Here is a 15,876-nt window from a genome sequence, read left to right on the forward strand (position 1 = left end):
GATAACCTAGCCTATCTTACCCTACTGTGAGCTCTACTTTAATAATCCTGCTTAATCATTAAACCACAATAAAAGCAAGCCAAGGAGTTTAAGGCAAGAGCCAAGCCAAGGTGTATCAGAGCACTGCTCCAAACTTGAACTGAGCAGTCAGCTAGAGACAGAGGAAGCCACATAAAGGGAAAGCAAAGTCGTTGTGCAAAGGGTCAGAAAGATGTGGCAGAAAATTTGTATCCATTGGGACTTGTGAAGCTGTGAGCTACTCTTGCTAGTCAAGACTCTGCAGTGGTGCCCTATTTACATCCTTTTCCCAGGAGACCATCTTGTTATCTAGCACACACACTCCACTCAAGTCTTCTTGTTGATGTAGATGCTCTGACTAAACCCTTATGCCTGATGATTATCAAGTATAACAGTGGTTATTTTTCAGAATGCTTTACCTCTCTACTGAAGAGTACAAAGACAGCAAATTCCTTGGACAGACCTATTCCTTGCCCATCGTGCTGCATATTGTGTTATGGCAAACAAATTTTTTTCTAAGGCCATTTTATACAGAGGGTGAGGTTAGATTAAAAAAAAAAACAAAAAAACCCCAGAAAAGCAGGAAAGGAAAGGCACACTGCTTCTGTCACTCTGCTGGAGACACTGAGAACAGGGTTAGGCCAAGGCCTGCCCATGGATGCATCCAGGGCTTGCACTGATTCCAGGAGGATTATTCTTGTGTGCATGACTGCATGACAGACAGAAGAGATTTGGTCCTTGTTGCTTTGACTTTTCCAGGATGCTCCATTTATTTGTGCATTTTAGGAAACAGACTGGTACAGTCAGATGTTCTGTACCTGGGTTCCCCTTCTCCCACCCAAACCAGAAATAATTTTAGGCTAAAAGCATCACCCATGCCAGAAGATGAGAGAGCCAAATCCTTTCAAAGGCAAAAAACTTACCAAAACCAGGGTTTCACCTGAGTAGGACTAAACAAAGAACTTCACCACAGTCTGTGACAAGTTGGCTGAAGAGACAATGAGTCAATTTTGTATTTTTAGACCAAAATAATAGTCTGGATGGGGAAACAGTCTTGCCTCAGCTTCCTTGAAAGTGGGAATGAGAGGATTGGTATTGCTGAGATTATTCCAGAATTTGGGTTATGGTGCAGAAAACTGATTCAAGTTCTGCAGTCTGAAACGGGGTATATTTTGTCTTCATTGTCTCACTACCACCTCTTGTAGGATTTGACTGCAGCATGGAAGCATCCTGATATAACTTTACAGTGCATCATGGTGTTGTTACTGTAGTAACTTATTACTAGGACACCTTGTGTTATCTTTATTGCTGCAGTACCTGGTACAAACGTACCACTGTTTGTCTACACACGCTGTTATTACTGCCTTATTCCCCAAACTAATTTACTGCAGCATCCTGTTGTGTCTTATTGCTGCATTATCAAAATGCTACTTTACTGCAGCGGCCTGTGTTACCTTATTGCTACATTTATTCTGGTATTATTATGTCAGCTTACTGCCACTTTTTATGGCTGCCCTGCTACCATTTTATTACAGTACTCTATGGGATGTTAGTGCTGAGTTATACTGAGAGTACATTAATCCATTTGCTTCAGCCTAACGCTGTCTACACTGGCTTTTTTTTCCTTCCCTAGTGCTTGTCCTGCTGCTGTTTTGCCACAATAGCCATGAATACTCTGGATACTCTATTATCCAAATAACAGTGCACAGCCATATTTCACAGCCATAGCCTTGTAAGTATGGGAAGTTTTGTAGCTAGCTTGTACAGCATGGACATTGTAAAAGCTTTCTAGACTGTCTTTCCTTGAATTGATGCCATTTAGAACATAAACAGAGGTGGAAAGCTGATTTCCTAACTCATCTTCAGCATGACGAGGTAGTTGGAAGACAGTGGACACTTACAAAGTAGCAGAATACTGCTTGCAATGCTCAATGGGATACTGTTGGGTGTACAAGAGTAGCATCACTTGGAATAAGCAACGTCATTAAAAAGCAATAATTCAAGGATGCAGTTCATGTGGAACTAGTTACATGTTAGTATCACCATATGTGAAGTAAAAGACTTATGAAGAACAGTTCATACATATTCCCAGGAGAAGGCCTTGTCTACTCTCATGTTTGTTTTGGAGATATTTAGTCAGGAAATGAAGAGCAGAGTTTTCTTCCCTCCAGAGGATATGAAGCTCTGTCCGCTTAGCTAGCCATTGCTGAGCAGATTAGTTTGCACGAGTGTGCATTTAAATGGCAAGCTGTTCAGCATCCAGGCCCCCTGATGCACGCCCATATGCATGCTCTCCATGTCTGTAAGAATTCCCTCCATGTGCTCAACTGTTCAAACACGGAATATTCCCCACAGGCAAAATACTGTGGCAGCCAACATGACCATCCTGGAGGAATAAAGCTGAAAGACAGAGCAGAGTGCTTTGCTCACAGAGCAGCAGCCCATCCCCAAGTTAAAGTATGGTATTTCTGCTCCCTGCACAGACCGTAACCCAAATTCCACCTTTCCCATCACCTGCCAGCATCCTCCAGTCCTGCCCACATATGCCCCCATGCCGCAGGACACCTCCATGGAGTTACCCCATCCTTCCCCCAGGAGACGACCTCTCCAGTGTCAGGAACTCACTGCAAAGCAGAGACCCCACATGTACCGCTTTACCATCCCTGCTCCTTGCTACACACCAGTTTCATGCTTCATATGTACATCTTCCTCAGGAATGCTCTGCAGACCAGTTTGAGGGTTCAAAAGACAGACCTCCCATGGGAAATGCCTTGTGGCTGGGCAGCACTGACAGCAGAGTAGCTCAGAGTGTGAGCAGCTGTTGGCTTACAGAGCTCCAGTGATGCATGGCACTGGTGGGTTTGACAGAGATAAAAACACCATCGACAAGGCTCTGAGAAGAGATGACCTCTGCATTTTCGTAGGGATGACCAAGGGGACACATATGCATATGCATGAATGGACAAGTGAGCTTATTACACAAAGACCTGCTATTTCCCAAGGGGACCCTTTGGCTGGGTGGGCAACAGAGGACAAATGGGTCCTGCAAGGACAGCTAAGTGACAGTTTAGAGGGGACAAAATGTCCTCTTCAGAGGCAGGGGACCACATGAATGTCCGGGACATTCATGGTGGTTATGCAGTCCTGGAACTCACTTGTGTCATGTATATGGAGGATGAATTTGGTCTGAAGGCCTCAGACAGCAGGCTGTTTAGAGTATAGGCATGTGTAAAGAACAAACATCATACTCAGTATTCTACTGTACATTCATGCAGGTGTATGGACCTTAGGTATAATTGATATTAGGACTTTTCTGCAGGAAAGAAAAGAGATACCAGAATGAGAGCTGTCATGGGCAAAGAGGAAGGTCCTTTTTCTGACAGAAACTATGCTGGCATGTTTTTTTGCATACATAGGCCTTAGATATTAGAATAATACTTGTGTCAGAAGTGAATGTTGTTGATAGCCAGCTGTCTACTTAGCTAGATGGTTTTGCCTAGGTAGGAATGCAGACTTGTAGCTATATAGCAGTTTCTACTACCTGTACAAAAAGCCAATTTGCCTTGGCATGAGTGAAGAAGACCAAGAAATGTCTAGTTTCTTGTATGCTTCAGATCTGAACTGCTTACAAAATATAGGAGGTTTTGTGGTACTAAGTCAGCTGAGTCTTGAAATTCTTTTCATATATAGATAATGTACTGTATATGAATGGAGGCCATTTTCCTATCTGCAGCTAGTATAAGTGGGTTTTATATTAAAGTCACTTCAATCCTGTCCTCATCCTAACCTCCATACCCCCAACAGTTTGAAACAAGCTACTGGGTCATCTTTTGCTGTTGCATTCATGGGCTGTAGGTCAGATGAGTTTTAGTGGAAGCTCATTTCCTCCAATGGTACCATTTCATTCTCAGAATGATGTTTCTCAGCAGGGTCAGTTGTCTGAGCATGATATCACAGCTGGGTGTGCTGCTGTTTAGGGAGGGTCACCTGGCACCCAGCACCCTGCCCATTCACATCCTGCTTCTGCTGGTCCCATCTCCATCAATTCCCTCCTCACTGTAGGCTGAATTTTGACACCTGCCCACATCAGAGTTGCCTTTCCCTGGATACATGAGTGAATTTTGGCCCTCTCTGATTGGAGAGCTGAAGTCTGGTTTGGTTTGCTTGGAGAAAAGCTTGAACATCCATCATTGATTAGGTATGCAAAACCTTAAATAAATAGAAAAGTAAATAAAATATAAACCAACTCGCTTTAAAGTACCATGTGTGTGTTTGTGTGTGTGCTCTCGTGTGCGCATTGCACATCTCAAACATGGCTTTTTAAGCATCAGGCGGAGTCTGATCACATTTGCACTACGCGCACATGCAGAACGATTCCGCCGACGTCAGAGAATTTGCACCAGGATCGGAGTCTGACTCAAGGGGGAAGATCCTCAGGTGATGAAAACCACTCCTGCTCTCCTGACTTCAGCTGAGGATCTGGCCATCATCTCTGGACATGCTACATGCTATTGGAAGGACAATGAGTGATGAACTTAAATAGTGCCTTTAGTTTTTTCATTGCTTTAAAGGAGAAGAAACATAGGAAAGGAAAACAAAGTTAAAGTCAGTGAATCTGCAGGAGAAATGCATTGGGGATTTTGTGAGAAGGAGAAGCAGCTTCCAGCAGATATTTTATTGGATCCAGATGGCCACACGAAAGGGAGCAAGTGAGATTGCAGCGCCATCTTATTACAGTCACGTTTGTGCCAGGAAGAGATGTGGAAAAACACTGATCTCTCTCAGCTCTTCTTTCTCCAAGCTGTGGTTTGGGTCTGTTTCCTTAAATAACAAGACAGCAAGCCCTCGCCTCGTCAACCTCCAGTGTATGGTGAAATGTGCTCCTCCAAACCTCAGTTGGAAACAAAGTACCTGCACAGAGCTCAGCGTCCTTACAGAGCTGCGCAGACAGAGAAGTGTTGCTGTAAACTGTGAAGAGAGGTGCTCCACTGGCGCACGGCTGTCTGCTTCCACTTGCTCAGGCTGTCTACCCTGCAGGGACCTGCTCTCCCTGAAATGCCCCGTCCCCGGCAGTGGTCCCAGCTGTCTCTCCCACGGGGCAGTCGGCTGGAGCTGTCAGGAGGACTGCATCAGGCCCGTGAGGCGCTTGCTTGCCAGAGACTTTCCCTGGAGGGAGGGACAAACAGACAGAAGAGACCCAGAGGTGTAAGTGATGTCACGGGATGGTTTCTCTGGGAGTGAGGGGCAGGGGCTTTCCCCCAGAGCAGGACATGAGGCTCTCCTGACAAGGGAGGCAGGCGATGTGGGGTGAGCCTGCCCCCAGCATTAAATGTGCCTGCAGTTTTGCCCCAGGCAAGTGGTTTGGCAAGGACGAGTTGCGCCTAGTGAAATCCAGTGGCTATCACTCAAGGCTGTGCCCTGGGACTCTATTTTGTGAAGATGTTTCCTTCTCCAGTTCCATGGGAACTGGTGAAAGCAAAGCCCTGTCCTACACTCACTGCTACTCATTCTGCCTAGTACTATCCTGCTGGTGCAGAGCTCTACCCCAGCTTGGGGAGGGATGCACAGCCGAGGCTACTGTGAAAACTGGGATGTCCCTCCCACAGTCTGTGAATCAGTATCACCCGCACAGCATCGATCAGCAACAGGAATAGGGAAAAAGTAATTTCAGAAACAGTTTAGCCTGTTCCTGCCCTGCTGTCACTCACCTTTTCACACTCCTTGGTCACTTGCCTCCTGGGTTGGTGCCTGTTCACTCCTACTTGGCCTCCCTGCTCTCCCTGTACTCTCCTCCAAGCCACCAATGCATGCCTTGCTCATGCCCTGCTGTCATCCACATGAGCTTTCCCCCTGACCGGCAGGACCAACGACTAGGAAGAAGGAAGGTCACCTGCACATCTGAACCCCTTCCCTGGCTTAGACCATGCAGCACCTGCTTTCAGGAGCAAAGGACATACAGGACCTATTTCGAGACCTAGAGTCTCAGACAGGTATACCCTGCAGACAGGGTATATCCCCATATGGAATACGGATAGCTTTGCAATTACTGATAAAACAGTGAAAAACTGTTTCAGGTATTGCACCAGTTGCTGTGTTTCTTTGGTGAGCTTTCCTCTTGAAAAATGATGTTTTTCTTAAAGGAAAAAAAAGTCTTGCTTGAAATAAACATTCAGGGAATACCAGAGAGCTGCAGAATACCTAGCAGCTCTTAAACAACCTCCTCTTCATTACTATATTTAGCCAAGATTTCCTTTGCAAGAGGAAGTCTTACTGATTGCTGTTTCAAAGAAAGAGCCACAAAAAGAGCAAGAAAAATGGATTATACAGTGAAAATATGTGCAAAATGTAGAAAAATTTGAAATGTAAAAATTAGCAGGCTACTTGAAATAAATATTTTTAAACAAGTTAACACTCTAGGAAAAAAGAAACACTTCCCAACTCCCTTTGATTTCTAATCTCTTTCCATGTAGGGCTGTTCCAGGAGGATGTAGCTGTTCTCTACAGAGGCCACATTTCATTACTGAGATGTGTGACTTTCACCAAATAATTTGTTCAGCTGCATGAGCACACACGGCCTAATCTGTCCGTGTTCTGTATACGAGCAGTTGGCTGTGGGAAACACTGCCATCATGCCAATTCTCCTGTCTGGGACGAGAGACCCACAGCCATTGCTCTGTGCCTCACACGCAGGGCTCAGCATGGGAATGGCCAGCCCCATCCCAGAGCTCTGCACACACACCATTTAAGAGATATATCTTTGGTTTGGTTTTTTTTCACTATCAATAAAATTTTTGATTATTATTATTTTGAAATGCATTGTTGTGATGCTTGGGTTGTCGTTTTGTTGCCGTTAAGGAATACCAGAGAGAGTGCAAAGGAATTATCAGTTCCTGAATCCTATTTATAGGAAGAAGGTAAAGATGTGGATGTTAATCCCTGGAAGAATAACATGGCTAAATTTAGGGGGAAAAAAGTTAGTTTCCACCAATATTTGGGTACTTCCTTAGGAAAAAAATTAACAAATAAGCCTTGGTTTATATAATGCCTTGTTCTGTCAGACTAACTAATCTGCGCCAGGCAGCTCCTCTTGTTATCTTCTCACAGGCAGGTGGCTTGGGGCTACGCCAGCTCCCTGCGTCAGGTTCCAGCAGGGCCGAGGAGCAAACACTGTTCCACATCCCGCCCCCATTTCAACATTCCTGTGTTCAAAGCAGGAAGGAGAAACGCCGGTAGTGGGCCAAGCTGAGGAGAGGGAACAGCTGACCTGGAGAAGGCGGTGGGTTGGAAACGGAGCCAATGGCCGTGGTTTGCGCAGAGCAAAAAACAACTCGCTCACGGGTTTCCCCGTGGAAACTGCTTCCCGTTGCGGGGAAAGGCAGTGGCCTCCATCTGCAGCTCCCCCGTCTCATGGGAAAGGCGTTACCCTGGGAACTGCAGCAAACTTCCCGCCTGCAGGCTGGGATGAGTCCCCAGAGCAAAGCCCGTCTGTCTGGGAGGATAACCGTGCCAGAGAACAGCCTCGCACACAGGGACATACAAACAGATGGGTGCAAGAAGCTCTGTTTTAAATCAGCAAGAAGCAAGCAGCAGTGTTGTCTGCTCGGCTGTTGTGTTCACCTCTGTGCTAGGACAGATGGCAAAAGGATCCCTGAAATTGCATAGAAGGATTAATGCTGTGACATTTTTGAATACAAGCAAAAGCGCTGTAATGTTTGGCCCTCAACTAGAGGCATACTGATGTAGGGGATTTTGTTTCAACCCAATGCAGGGCCAAGTGTCAGCCTTGCAGCATGGGTCTGAGTGATACAGATATCGGCAGGCTGGAGTTGGGTGGGATGCAGGTGTTTGGTCTGGGATTCTCCCATCTTAGACATCCTCGTTAAAATAAGGAGGATCAGGAAAAAACTGCATTTCATTAGGAAAACTGGCATCTCTTTTCTATTACTAAAATGAACAAGAAGGGAGCAAAACGTATTACAGGTGGAAAAGCTGGATGGGATCTGCAATCCATCTGCTGATATAAATCAACATAACTCAGTTGTTTTCACAGAAGTGCTGCTGATTTACACCAGTGGAGGGGCTGGCCCATGGTATCGCTGTTTCAGGTTTAGCCCTCCAGGGCTTCTAAGGCACAAAGCCCATCCTGAGACACAAAAGGTTTGCATCAGCTGGCTGAGAAAAGCCTAATTGCAGCACGCATGATGGTTCCTTTGGAAAGGGGCAGCGGCTCACTCCCCAGGCAGCCAGGACCCCCAGACAGTCCATTCAAACCTACCTGCCCCTGCTTGCCAAGAGGGTGTCCATGACCAAAGAGTCCAGGATGGCAACAGCATGCTTTAGTGTCATTGCTTAGTGTCCAGAAAAGAGGTGTCTGGGTAACCAGGAGAGGGTGGCCTGTGTCCACCTCAAGACAGCAGAGGTGAGATGGACCCCTGTATTTTTTGTGATCCCACAACCCTTCCCTGAGACTGGCATGGTGTGAGTGCCTGAGTCAGTCAAGTGAAAGGCTGCTCTGAGAAGGTGGAGCTGGCTGAAATAGTTCTTAATTGGGTACAATACATGCCAAAAAAGTTCAGGTCCAGGAGGGCATGTTGGGTCTCATCTACCACATGGAATGGATGGAATTCCCTTGGGGATATCTCTGACAGAGCAAGGATGTTTCAGGTTATTATGATGTGAAAGTTTGGCACAAACAACACCTAGTTTATTTAAAAACGTTCAACCAAAATAAATTGTTTCTTCCTTCCACGCGTCTTTGTTTAGCATTAAACCTGTGGCTGCCCCTACATTTCTACCTCTCCTTTCCCCACTGAAAGAGAATGTCAACAACAACTGCCATACTTCCAGGAGAAATTTCATCTAAGCTCTGCTGGCCGGGGATTTGGAAGTGTACCATCTCAAGCTCAGCACACTTCAGTGCTTCTTTTACTGTGTCACATGTATATGCTGAATAACTTAAGGCAAGATTAGAGTGGATGTGAGGAGTAAACTTTTTACATGGGGTCTAAAGCCTATAAAGAAATCCCTAGTCCTCCAGTCCCAAAATATTTGTCACTACTAATTAGGGTTACGACAATTAAAAGCCCAGACTGTTGTCACTCAAACAGCATAGCACAAGCAGTAGGGCATATGTTGTATGGCATATGTTGTGTGTCGTCTTGGATGCAAGGAAGGCTTCCTCTTCCCTCACATCCTGCAAGCAATTGAGCTGTTGCACAGCTTACAGGCAAGGATGACATGTAGCTTCACTGCATCTGGTAATGTCCAGTTCTCTCTATGCTGCTGAATGAATCTTTTTTTTTTTTTTTTTTTTTTTTTGCCCCTGAACAACCCCATGAAAGGAGCCATTTCTTAAAGGCAGTGTAAAATCTGAATTTGGAGTAACCTAAGGAAAACATCAGGGAATTCTTAATAAACCTAATGAAACTGTCTCCCAGAATATTACTTCCAAGTATGTGGCCATCCTACTGCTTGGCTATGTGTCAGGGAGAGGACTTGTGGACCATCAGGGCTCACTGAGGCCCAGTGAAATAAAGATTAACCTGTAGGTCACAGGAGATGCTTAGCATCTTTAGTGGCTGAGCCTTTGCTGAGCAGCTACTAAGCTAAAGTGTAAAATGCAATCAGCAATTATTTTAATGAAGCAAAATTCAGCAATTTAACATAGGGAAGAAGCCAAGAGGGAAAAAAAAGTGTCTGGGATTTGACACAAAAAAGGGACAGCACTCCTTTCAAACCTCCTGTATGAGCCACCAGAGTTTCCATCTTGCTCCTTGCTTTTATCTGCGAAAACCAGCACTTTGCACAGCTGGGAGAGAAGCAAAGAGTGGGAACTATCTTTTAAAAATAATGTTAAATGGAAAGTTTAGTTCTGTCCACTACCTGTGGCTTCACACAATGTTGATGTGCTCTGCCCAGCACAGCACAGTTCAGTATGTAGCATGCAGACATTCCTCACCCCCAGCATGCACAAGCCAGAACTCTCATGCGTGTTGTCAACAACTTACCTGAGCCCCTGAACAACCCCATGAAAGGAGCCATTTCTTAAAGGCAGTGTAAAATCTGAATTTGGAGTAACCTAAGGAAAACATCAGGGAATTCTTAATAAACCTAATGAAACTGTCTCCCAGAATATTACTTCCAAGTATGTGGCCATCCTACTGCTTGGCTATGTGTCAGGGAGAGGACTTGTGGACCATCAGGGCTCACTGAGGCCCAGTGAAATAAAGATTAACCTGTAGGTCACAGGAGATGCTTAGCATCTTTAGTGGCTGAGCCTTTGCTGAGCAGCTACTAAGCTAAAGTGTAAAATGCAATCAGCAATTATTTTAATGAAGCAAAATTCAGCAATTTAACATAGGGAAGAAGCCAAGAGGGAAAAAAAAGTGTCTGGGATTTGACACAAAAAAGGGACAGCACTCCTTTCAAACCTCCTGTATGAGCCACCAGAGTTTCCATCTTGCTCCTTGCTTTTATCTGCGAAAACCAGCACTTTGCACAGCTGGGAGAGAAGCAAAGAGTGGGAACTATCTTTTAAAAATAATGTTAAATGGAAAGTTTAGTTCTGTCCACTACCTGTGGCTTCACACAATGTTGATGTGCTCTGCCCAGCACAGCACAGTTCAGTATGTAGCATGCAGACATTCCTCACCCCCAGCATGCACAAGCCAGAACTCTCATGCGTGTTGTCAACAACTTACCTGAACATCCAGCTGGATTTATCCCATAAGGAGCTTTGGGGCTGTAGCAGTAGGGGAGAGGAGGGATAGCAGCACAGGCTCCTGTTTGTCATGTCAGTACAGACCAAAGTGCTTTCACACTGACTGCTCACCTCCACGATTTCCACACATCAGCTTGGAGCTTTGTTTGCTACAGCTGGCCCCACCTCTTTTCTTTTTACCCCTCCTTTGTGCTCGGGACTCTCCTTTTCCCAGTCTGCTGCTCAATTTGCTCCAACCAGAAGATCACCTTCCTGCAGGAGAAGTCATCTCCTGGGAAGCACTGTTGCCCCCATCCCCCTTTGCAGACAGCTGGGGCTGGTCTGCATCTCCACTGGAGGTGAGCTAATCTTCCTTCCATCGGCTTGAATCTGAGGTTTTTCACATCATCACAGGGACTGCTCCATTCTCCTATCTTTTAGCTAACATACCACAAGAAATTTGGCAGTGGGCTGACAACATCCTGCAACCAAATTTTACTCCTGAAGAGATTGCCATGGCCCTTGCACTGCCAGCACTGTTTGGTTTTCAATGTTATATTACAATGCAGATCTTGGGGAAGCTTTATTTTGGTGCCATTTTGAAAATACTCTTTTTATTAGATTTTTTAAATTAAAATATACATTGTCAACAAAAGATAAACATAAATTAATGAAGTTAAATAAGAAACTGAATTAAAAACAAACAATACAGGAAAATTACTTAGTTCAACACAAAATAAACACAGACACATAACTATGAACTTAAGTAACATAAATTAACACACAAAATGTGGCAGACAGTACCACCAATTACACACTGACACAGACTGAAAACAGGAGCTGCAAAGTGGCTATAGAGGGTAAGATGGGACCAGATACTCCCAGCATGCAGGATTCTCACCTGTTCTTGCCAGCACAGTCTCATAAGTTACCCCCAAACTCCTGCAGAGTGGGCCCCACTCCTCTTCTAAGGCTTGGCTGACAAGTTACCTGAGCTTCTTGCCATTCTTGCCCATCACAGTGAAGCTTGACCACCATGGGTTACATTCCCACATCTGATACTGCTTTTTTGCTCTTCTAGCTCATATCACTTAGGGGAACAGTTCAGAGCTTCAGTCCAATTAAAACCAGTATAATCTATTCCTATTTTAAGTTGTGAGGATTTCTTACACTTCCTAAATGAGGCATTGCACTTTGCTTGGAGAAATACCAGTACACCACTGCATATGGCACAAACCAGGACCTCCATATTCACCCACTCCTACCACAGCTTCATAATAGCTGCAGTCCTCCTCTACCATCCCACCAGAAGATCCTCTTCTGTTGTGGTGCAGTCTGGGCTCCTTGTAGCTGGGAGTGAGCCAATTCTGGCATTAGTTGAAGCTGTCCATGGACTGCAAATCCAGGATGTGTTTCTCCCTTTGACAAAAACCCAGGAAGACAGAGGAGCAGATGGATCACTGCAGCCAGTACACAATCATGTAACAGGCTGTTTTTTCATGCCACTTCAGAAATGCCCTAACTGCATGTTGCTGGTCTGGCTCTTGGGCAGGGTGTGATTCTGTGGAAAGGACTCAGCCTGTTTGACAGCTTTCAGCACGACTGGGAACCAGATATGTAAATATCTCACACAGAGGAAAATGGAAGCACCACTGAAATATCAAATCTCTCTGGAGTATCAAAAAAAAATTGGCTGAAATCACAGCAGGGGCTAAGCACAGCCTCTCTCCCAAACACCTTGCTATGGTCATGGTTTAGTATCCGCAGTTAGACCTGTCTGTAGTGAGAAGTTACCAGCTTTTATCTTCCAGAGGTTGTGTGTGGCTCTAATAAAATACATGAAATTAATAGTAGGTGTATTCTGAACTCTGTATAGTGCCTTTCATCCAGAAGGGTTCCCAAGCACTTCACAAATGGTATGCACAAAGATCACTCACCCACTTTGCCCTCGCAGGGGCAAAAGGAAGCTGCCATCCTGCACCAGCAGCACTACACAGCAGTGCTTTTAGGAAGGAGTGAAGGATACCTTACTGACTAGAAACAATGAACACTTACCCTTTAAAGGAGCCCCTGTATATAGAGCAGACTGTGCAGCTCACGTGTGACACCTGCAACCTACCCCCTACCAAAGCAGGTAAGGTACCACGATGATCCCAAGAGCAGACGTGGTGCATTCCCGCCCGCAGTGGCGAGTCAGTGCATGCGGCGTGCAGGCCATGCACCCGGGCCTCTGCAGCCCCAGCTGTGGACACTGGCTGGCTGTCACAGTAAGGGAACAATCACATGGCACCCTGCAAACATGGGCTGCATTCCCTTTGTGCTTTGGGTACATTCTGATGCTTCCCATCACCTAAGTAATGCAAGTTCCTTTTCTCAGTAAAAGCCAGTGTAATGATTGGAGTGAAGTAAGCACATTTTCCTTTAAAGTAAAATATCTTCCAAAGATAAAAATAACCCTTTTCCCAGATGTCTTTTCTTGATGCCAAATCGAAGAAACTTTGGAATCCATTCCTGTATCCCTTCCCTTCTAGCTGTCTGTTCTGATAGCCACTTCACCAGCATGTCAGTGTATCATCTTTTTATACCTTCCACTTTTTCAACTACTATTCTCTACCAATAACAGCTTAAACCTTTGTCACTATTGCGGGTTGTGAATACTTTCCATATCCTCAAATGTTGTGATCTATTTACCCAAGCTGGTAGAGCTGGGAAAGTGAAAAAGTGGGAATGCTGGTAAATATATGACAGCTTTATGAGATTATCAAGAAACCAGTTAAAAAGAGGACATCAGGCAGCAATTCTTTCTCCAGCCTTACACCTTCTTCACTGCTTTCATGGTTACTATTTATAAGACATCACAGTGACACAGCTGTGCAAAACATCACACAGTTCACCTGAGAAAGATAAGATTCCATCAACACATTTCACATGTGTGACACCATACTCAAGAATTAAGGATTGAGTTTGACTTGGACTCTGATCCAACAGTATGCAAACCAAGAAGACATAAAAACCAGCATGAGGCAGTAGCAGTGGCCAAGGAGTGAAGCTCAGCATCAAGAAGATGGGGAAGCAGCAGTAGGGAAAAACAAAAGTGACAACATGGAGCTGGGAGACAGCTGAGAACATCAAGGAAGGGACAGCCAGTCAAGGCAGAGACAAAGGCTTTCATACCTGTATAATGCAAGAGAGCAGATACATATGGAACTGAAATGAAACATGCAACTGTGGATTTCTCTGGGCACTGAACTGGGATGCATTTACATCCTGAGACAAGAATTGTTCAGTATGAAATTACCAAAAGATACCAGAAAACTAAAGCAAAGGAAATGCTACCATGATAATGCCAGTTTTCATCACTGCAAGGAGGAGGAGGGTATTTTAGGCTCCAGACAGAAAGCATCTTGGGCATGGAGCATGATAAATACATTGAATACAAGATCTCCAGTCATTCTTATTTCTGGAAGAGTTATCCTTGCATGAGAAATCGAGGTGGAGCACTGGCTCCACAGCCATTTAGGATGTCATGTGGGACTTTGTCTACAATGCTTCTGGACGAGAATACAAAATCACTAGGCTGGTGCTGCTAACACAAGCAGCTCCTGCTTCCCAGCTTCTCCTTCTGCCTGTGGCACCTCTGCCTGCTATGGTTAGTGAAGCTGGGCCAGTCTGTCGATCCAGTTATTACCCTGTGCCTGGGAACTGAGACAATCTTCAGTTTTCACTGACTTGCTGTACAAAATGCTCCATCTAAAATGTCCAGGATTATTTGAAGAAGGGTCATTTGAAAACTTTCATTCTTGTGTCCTTAACCTACAGTCTGCTTCCCACACAGCTCGAACACAGACCCTCTCATCCTTCACCTTATTTTCTTCCAGCACTGTGTTGAATTTACCACTTGGAAAAGCTTCCTGTTTCTTCATACCTGACTCCCTGATACATTTCACACATCTCTCCTCTGTATCTGATGTCTCCTGGTATACTAACTTTGAAATAAATATCCCAAGTCTTTTAGTCTCACTACATACTCACATTTCCTCCAGGACTTAGCAGGAGCGCTGGTTTTCCTGTTAAGTATTGCACTCTTTACAGATTGCAATATGAAAGATAAAGCACAGCCTGCAGTGTATCACATGCAAACTGCAGGCACCCACAGCAGGCCTGTGCACATCACACCTCTGTATACATTGCACTGGACCACTATGGCTTCAAGGAGGCAGGGAAAACACAGGAAAAGCGTTTCCCACAGACTCCAGCATCCAGCCAGAAATCTGGCATTTGCATCTTTGCCTTCCTCAGTCCTGTGGAGCACTCTCTGGCTGATGCTGGTTTTGTCTGGAGCTGACAGGTCCTTCCATCACTTGGGCTGAGTTTCACAAGGGGCCCTGGACAGCAAACGCCTTTTGCTTCTCCCAGGTTGTGCAACTCTTCTTCCTGTCCTCCGGCAGTGTAAGAGACACACAAGAGATTCTTTGCTTTCTTCATGTAAAGACCCTTTTCCAGTCCAGGAACCTAATGCTTAACAGTGTTCCACAACAGTCAGTTCAGCCAGAATTTGTAAAAATTCTGCCTAAAGAACAGATCACTACTCTGGCCACTATCTTGTCCTTTAAAGCACAAAGATGGAGACCTCTTATCCCCTCAAAAGTGGTACGTGTGTGGGGAGTGCCTTTTGTTCTTAAAGAAATACCAGCTGGGGATAAAATCCAGAGGTCTCAGCACTGAGTCACCACTTGGATACTGAGTCAGAAATTTTAACACCTGTTTTCTTCCAGGGAAAATTCCTTCCCTGGAATACAGTCATTTTAGGAAAGTTTGAATTCAAGTTTGGGTATCATGGCCCAGACTTATCTAAGTTACCTGCTCAGACTGGTATCCACAGGTTTAATCCCTGACTGTTATTGCTGGAGTACCCATTGCTGCTTTTAGAGATAAAGCTCAAGATGCAACAAAGGACCCCCCTCCTGTTTCCTCCTTTATTAAATGCAAATGGCTACCAGTGCAAGTTAGGCAGAGACTTGGTGGCTTCCTCTGTGAGACAAAAAGCAGCAGTAGTTCCCCTAAATGTACTCATTAAAATATATTTTCCTTCTACTCTTGGCCCTGAAGGATCATCTCAGCTTATGAGAACTAAGCTCCTGTCTATCTGATTATTAAAT

General features: G+C 45.0%; 1 protein-coding gene across 7 annotated transcripts in view; it reads right to left on the reverse strand.

Annotated features, from left to right (window-relative positions):
- Window positions 1-759: 759 nt before the first annotated feature.
- Window positions 760-15,876, reverse strand: part of RGS6 (regulator of G-protein signaling 6) — a 279,108-nt gene continuing 263,991 nt past the window's right edge. For 3 of the 7 annotated variants that reach the window (XM_017742087.1, XM_017742086.1, XM_017742085.1), the window contains exon 18: window positions 12,044-15,151. In XM_017742087.1, coding sequence (XP_017597576.1) covers window positions 14,918-15,151 — 234 coding nt within the window. In that variant the 3' untranslated portion in view covers window positions 12,044-14,917. Of the gene's footprint in view, window positions 5,185-10,718; window positions 15,152-15,876 lie in introns of those variants that run through there. The other 4 variants (XR_001864479.1, XR_001864478.1, XM_017742089.1 and 1 more) reach the window with 2 other exon arrangements.

This window comes from Corvus brachyrhynchos, unplaced genomic scaffold (assembly GCF_000691975.1).
Source record: "Corvus brachyrhynchos isolate BGI_N302 unplaced genomic scaffold, ASM69197v1 scaffold115, whole genome shotgun sequence".
Taxonomy (NCBI): Eukaryota; Metazoa; Chordata; class Aves; order Passeriformes; family Corvidae; genus Corvus; species Corvus brachyrhynchos.